Source organism: Anguilla rostrata, chromosome 12 (genome assembly GCF_018555375.3).
Source record: "Anguilla rostrata isolate EN2019 chromosome 12, ASM1855537v3, whole genome shotgun sequence".
NCBI lineage: Eukaryota > Metazoa > Chordata > Actinopteri > Anguilliformes > Anguillidae > Anguilla > Anguilla rostrata.
Genome location: NC_057944.1, coordinates 19,670,268 through 19,676,975, shown reverse-complemented (window position 1 = coordinate 19,676,975; position 6,708 = coordinate 19,670,268). Strand labels below are relative to the sequence as shown.

Sequence of the window (6,708 nt, the reverse complement as noted above, 5' to 3'; positions counted from 1 at the left end):
CTAAGCGCGCTCGGCAACCCTTTGCCCCCCCCCCCCCCGCCACCAGCACACACACACCGTCTTTTCTGCCAACCCCCCCCCCCCCCCCCCCACCCCTACCGGACCAGTTTCGCCCCCTTTTCTTCAAGCTCATTTCCATGACGTCTAAAAAGCCCTGATCGGGGGAAACGATTCTGCGTTATGATACTGCATCCCGGTGATGTGCTGGTGCACGGAAAAAAGACGGCATCTGAGCTCTGTACGGCAGCTTCTCCAGCTACACTGTTGAGCGCTCACCGGGGAAGCGGACCTGCATCATAAGCAAACCTATAGAAAGAAAGGACATTGCATTCCTATCACGTCTTCATTTTTTCTCTTTTGCCTCGACCACAGCAGGAGTAGAGGGAGGGAGGGGGAGAGAGAGAGAGAGAGAGAGAGAGAGAGAGAGAGAGAGAGAGAGAGAGAGCACAGAGCAGAAGGAGAAGGAGAGATCCAACATCTTTAAACTAGTGTTTTTCGGATGCTCTTAAATTCCACTGCAAAAAGGTGAGTAGCACGTCTCTGCTTATCTTTGTTGCATAGATTCGGATGTGGGAGGAGAAGGTGACTGAGAAAACTGATTATACTGCAAGCAGAGTATCTCAGTACATTCTTTTTTGCGTTTTTGTTTACTTGCAATTAATTTAAGACTGACTGGATAAAATGGTTAGCACAGCAATGTTATGTGTTGCTAACACACAACCAGTCCCCTTTCTGTTTTTTTCATTCCCGTCTGATGGTTTGTAATTCATTCAATAAGTAGATTATATTTCGCTATATTTTTGGGTGTTTTTTTGGTCATTTGCTTGACACTTGTGTTTCTGTTACCCTTAACACTATTTTCTTTTCTCCCCCAATGCGACTGCCGCCTCCTTTCTTCCGATGTGGCATGTAGATCGTATTATTCATTCCTTTGCATGTCCGCTCTCAGGCAGACTGAAGCTGTCCGGGACCGCCCGTCTCTTCCTTCACCGGGGAGAAGGCGATGTGAAGTTGGACCCCATTAAAACAGAGTAGGTGTACATTAAATTAATGTATATAAATACGCAAGGCATGCGTTGTTTGCTGTGCGTGATTTCTTATTTAGATTCAAGCTGTATGGACAGCGATATTTAGAATGGAGAGGCAGGACAGTAGCACAAAGTACGCTATTCATTGCAGCTTGTGGTCACTTTTTATAGCCTATAAAATTTGGAAAACTATCATTTCAATATATAACTGGAGGCATATGTTTAGAAAGAACGAGTTTTAAAGCGGAAATACGCGTGGCACACACCAGTGAGATAAAGGAGACTTGACAATTTCATGTCATAAACCATTGAAAATCTAGAAGACTCGTATTCAAATAACGGTGCAGGATTATAATCAACCCCCGCTATCGGACAGCTTTTAGTTTCTGCACAGATCCTCTGATATCATGGGATTGCCATCCATCGTAATTGCGTGTTTTGCTCTGCGTGAAAAAAAAAAAAAATATATATATTTCAAGAAAGTAAAAATACCTTTTTTCTAATAGCTATGATCCCAGAATCTGCCTGCCATTGTACCTTTAGGAACCCAGAACAACCAATGCAACCGGCCGCCTAAAGGAATATTATACTGAATCCAACACAGAAATTAAAACAAGGACACGATTTTCTCAATAAATGCACATGTTTAGTATTCATTTGCGCACTAGAAATGAACAGAGGACGGTTTAACAGAGGTGGTATGTGGCCAGACGTCCTCTGCTCTCCGCTAATCGGGAGCCAGCCTGATGAATCTAGACAATGTTTTAGTGACCGGAGGTTAAAAAATTATTAATCCCTGAAAAACGCACTGTCATTAATTTAAGTAATATCCGTGTGAATTCGGTATACCGTAGGTTATAATGAACTGAATCAGATTGTTATCGATAATTCTTAGTCATTTTATACCTTAATGTATTGTTACTGACACTCGTGCATACGTGAAATTATTGTGTTAATTACGCATAGTAGGCTACTGCATTCATTATAGCATGCCATTAATTGTAATAAACTGGGATGGCCATATTACTCATGTGGGCTATAGCCTTCTTGCATTATTTACATGATCATTATAACTGCACTGATGTTCTGTATATCGCGAAAACGCATGCACCGTTGCAGTGAATGTCAAAGTAGCCTTCCGCGCAAGTGGGAATGGTGCTGTCTAATCTCTCTGTGTTTTTCAGTGCTGTGAAGTGGCTCTCGGCCGTAACTTCATCAGGTCTTGGAGGAAGGATGCTGTGGGTTACTCTGTTAAGCACAATAGCTTTAGGATGGACTACACCAATCCCTTTGTTGGAGGAGTCCGAGGAGATAGACGAGCCTTGCTTTGACCCCTGCTTCTGCGAGGTGAAAGAGAGCATATTCCACATCCACTGCGACAGCAAAGGATTTACAAACATCAGCCAGATTTCTCAGTCATGGTCTCGGCCCTTTAAACTCTACCTACAGAGAAACTCCATGCGGAAGCTTTATTTCAACAGCTTCCTGCACCTGAACAATGCCGTGTCTATTAATTTGGGAAACAACGCGCTTCAGGACATCCACGTCGGCGCGTTTAACGGCTTGAGCATTTTGAAAAGGCTCTATCTACACGAAAACAAACTGGAGGTGTTCAGAAACGACACTTTTTTGGGACTAGAAAGTCTTGAATATCTCCAGGCTGATTACAATGTCATTAAACGAATCGAAAGCGGGGCGTTCAGGAACCTAAACAAATTAAGAGTACTTATTTTAAATGACAACTTGATACCTGTGCTACCCAATTTTTTATTCAGGTCTGTGTCTTTAACGCACCTTGACTTACGTGGGAACCGATTAAAAATCCTTCCTTATAAGGGTACGCTGGAATATATCGGTCGGAGCTTGATGGAGATCCAGTTAGAGGAGAACCCATGGAACTGTGTCTGCGAAATTGTGCAACTTAAGACATGGCTTGAACGCATACCTTACACCGCTCTGGTCGGCGAGATCACCTGTGAGCATCCTTTCCACTTCCATGGCAAAGACCTGAGGGAAATAAAACGAAGTGAACTGTGCCCCTTGCTGTCTGACGCAGAGGTGGAGGCAAGTTTAGGCATCCCTCGGTTGCCATTCAATAATGAAAATACGTGGCCCACAAAACCTTCGTCCATGTTGTCTTCGTTCCACAACACTGCATCTTCGGTTGAATATAAAGAGAGACACACAAAGCCAACCAAACGACCCAGGATTCCCAAAATGCCACCGACTCCACGCAGTATTTATCCCGGGCCAAATCAGCCCCCTGTCGCTGCTTACCAAACGAGACCCCCCATTCCAATTATTTGTCCCACTGGATGTATGTGCAATCTACACATCAACGATTTAGGATTGACCGTTAATTGCAAAGAAAAGGGATTTCGCAACATATCTGAGCTCCTACCCAGACCACTCAACGCCAAGAAACTTTACCTGAGTGGAAATTTGATACAGAAAATTTACAGGTCAGATTTCTGGAACTTTTCCAGTTTGGATTTATTGCACTTGGGTAACAATCGGATATCTTACGTACAAGAAGGGGCCTTTATAAATCTGCCTAATTTAAAAAGCCTCTATTTAAATGGGAACGATATCGAGAGACTCACACCCGGTATGTTTCGAGGTCTGCAGACGTTAAGTTACTTGTACTTTGAATACAACGTGATTAGAGAGATTCAGCCGGCCGCCTTTAGTCTAATGCCCAACCTGCAACTTGTGTTTCTCAATGACAACCTGCTGCGCACACTGCCCGTCGACGCGTTCGCAGGCACGTCTTTGACCAGGCTAAATCTGCGCAACAACTACTTCCTTTACCTACCCGTCAGCGGCGTGCTGGAGCACCTCCACTCCATCGTTCAGATTGACCTGCACCAGAACCCCTGGGACTGCTCCTGTGACATCATCCCCCTCAAACAGTGGATGGAGAAGCTGAGCTCCGTCATTGTTGTCGGGGAAGTAATCTGCAAAACCCCAGAGTTCGCATTTGGGAAGGATCTGCGCTTTCTGGACTCTGAAGTGCTGTGTCCTGAGCTTAAATTCTCTGCGCCCTCTCCTGCTATTCCCGATGATATGACTTCCACAAGTAATTCTGGTTTAGGGTACACTCCGACAAGGGGTGCTATTCCTCTTTCGGTGCTTATTCTGAGTCTCCTAATTTTATTCATCTGCGCTGTCTTTGTCGCTGCTGGACTTTTTGCATTCGTGTTGAGGAGACGTAAGAAACTGCCCTTCAGGAAGCGACAGGAGGTGGACCTGACCGGCATTCAAATGCAGTGCAGAATATTTGAGGACCGTCAGACGGCCTCGCCAGAGAAACCCCCCGGTCACGTATACGACTACATCCCACATCCAGTTACGCAAATGTGCAACAATCCTATTTACAAACCGCGCGAGGGGGAAATCGAAGAGCAATTTGCCGAAACTAAAGAAAATAATAGCAACTATCGAACTCTGATCGAGAAAGAGAAGGAATGGACAATGGCGGTGTCCAATTCCCAACTCAACACCATAGTTACTATCAATCAGTCGGGGGACATAGCAGGCTTTCATGAAAATGGAGTGCTTTGTCCCACGGTAATAGACAGCCAGAGACCCACTCCTACGGTGGGATTTGTGGATTGCCTTTACGGCACAGTTCCCAAATTAAAGGACATGCACGTTGCACACGCACACCCCCCAGGAATGCAATACCCTGATTTACAACAAGACGCCAGACTAAAAGAAACACTTCTTTTCACTGCGGGGAAAGGTTTCCCTGATCAAACCCAAAGCGAATACCTCGAGTTAAGGGCCAAACTCCAAACCAAGCCGGATTACCTCGAAGTCCTGGAGAAATCATATCGATTCTAAAACAGAACAATTACTCATCTTTTCCATAACCCTAATCAAAGAATAAGGGACACAAACAGCATGATAATATAAAATATATAAAATGTTTTCCCCAAGTCGCTTTGGAGGAAAGGCCATACTCAGATATTCAATGAAGTGCCTTTTTCAGAGTAGCCAGCAATGTTAACAATCCTTATTTTTATATGGAACCGATTTGTTTGTGCGACGAAGGCTTCGGAAGGTCTTAATTCTAAATATGAAGCCTTCACGCAGTGAGGAGACATCGCTTGTGCTCGGATATGGGAGAAGCGGGATGCCTTCGCGGCTGTCTCGTGCGGAATTGCCCAAGGCCAGGCACAGTTTGTAGATTATTGCAGTTTGCTGCATGCATTCAACTGCAGGGGTGGGTATCGCTCAAACTATAATTCACGTATAATAGAGATACTGCAACGCATTATTGTTCAGTGTTCTATTTAATTTTATATATTATAAAGGACAACTGAGTTCTGTCTCAAGGACGCACCTACGGATCAACATTTGTGAATATATTATGACGCTCAAGATTTTATGGAGTTCAACGCACTTTCTTAAAAAAAGCTTCTGGATATTATCACTAACGGCTTTGTAGGACGCACTTTTAATGTTTTCTCTCACAAAGATTTGAAAAAATGTGCATATATTTATTCTGTAATTTCAGTGAAAATTTAACTGTAAAGGTAATGTTAAATCAATGTATAGTGATTATGCGTCTGGTATAGCCTTCATAATAAAAAAAAAACTTAAATCAAATAAAAGGTGCTAAAATATACTATTTTGTGACTGACACCGAAGTACTGATACGTAAATATATAGAGAAAAAAACTACTGCAGATCATTAAACTTTTATTTGTATTTGCCTGAAAAAACTCCTGAATTCTGTTATGAATGATAAATGTCCCTTCACATCTGTTGTAAGATTCCATTTGGTGTAGATTTGGGATATGCTCTCATTTCAGTGGGAGAAATTAATAGAAATCGCGTGAGTGATGGCTGGGGATCCTCGAAGTGATATTAAACATATAGAAAGTGGAAAGGAAAAAAAGAACTGGTAAAAGTTTACGTATTTAAAATGCGGGTTCATTTTCCAGTGTGTATGTATGCAGTGGACTGCCGTATCTTGAAATTATGAAATATAGCATTTATCTGAGCTTCATTCGCTGCAATTAGTGCCAATGTTGTCCACGGGAGGGCGGCAATGAGACGCTCATGTTCGCCCCGTACAGCCATTCGCAGCTTGTCAAAATTAATGTTGCCAGAAGAGTTCCTTTTTAAAATCCTGGGTGAACACGAATATTTAATCTATTTGAAATCACGAGACTGTACCATATGCCCTGTTTTTGGCTTTGTCCTCATTCGTGAGCCGCGTACGTTTCCAAGTGTCACTTTTTTCGATTTGTAGGTAAATCGGAAGGCTGTATTATTTTTGGCAAACTCCTGTATTAATGATGTCTATAGAAGAATGTTGGACGTTAATAACATCCGCCAAGCAATGTTTCAACTGGGCATGCAGCGATCGTGTGAATTCCTATAAAATAGAATGTGCTTAACACGATTGATTTGACTCCAGTCTTGACTTTGTGACATACAGCGGGGTTCATTAACCTTAATTTGCACTATGGACGAGTTTAGAGCAGGCTTGACGTATTTTACTAAAAGCGTAACAAAGCGCGGTAAACTTTCGTTTGTCGACAGTACGAAGTACAATGTGTTGGAAACAAGGCTGAAATATATAGCAATGCTATATCCAATCCACACAGTAAAATGTTAAGTGTTAAATCAACTCTTACAGGGAACATATGGGCCTGCTCTGCTTCCT

At 42.9% G+C, this 6,708-nt stretch overlaps 1 protein-coding gene across 2 annotated transcripts; it reads left to right on the top strand.

Annotated features, from left to right (window-relative positions):
* Positions 1-203: 203 nt before the first annotated feature.
* slitrk3a (SLIT and NTRK-like family, member 3a) lies at positions 204-5,647 on the top strand. Of its 2 annotated transcripts, none has more exons than XM_064302846.1 (3): positions 204-525; positions 950-1,031; positions 2,213-5,647. In XM_064302846.1, exon 3 carries the CDS (start codon positions 2,262-2,264, stop codon positions 4,872-4,874), a length of 2,613 nt encoding a protein of 870 aa, XP_064158916.1. In that variant the 5' UTR covers positions 204-525; positions 950-1,031; positions 2,213-2,261; the 3' UTR covers positions 4,875-5,647. The 2 variants fall into 2 exon arrangements, with proteins under 2 accessions (XP_064158916.1, XP_064158917.1); XM_064302847.1 differs by having other exon boundaries at positions 914-1,031.
* The last annotated feature ends 1,061 nt before the right edge of the window (positions 5,648-6,708 follow it).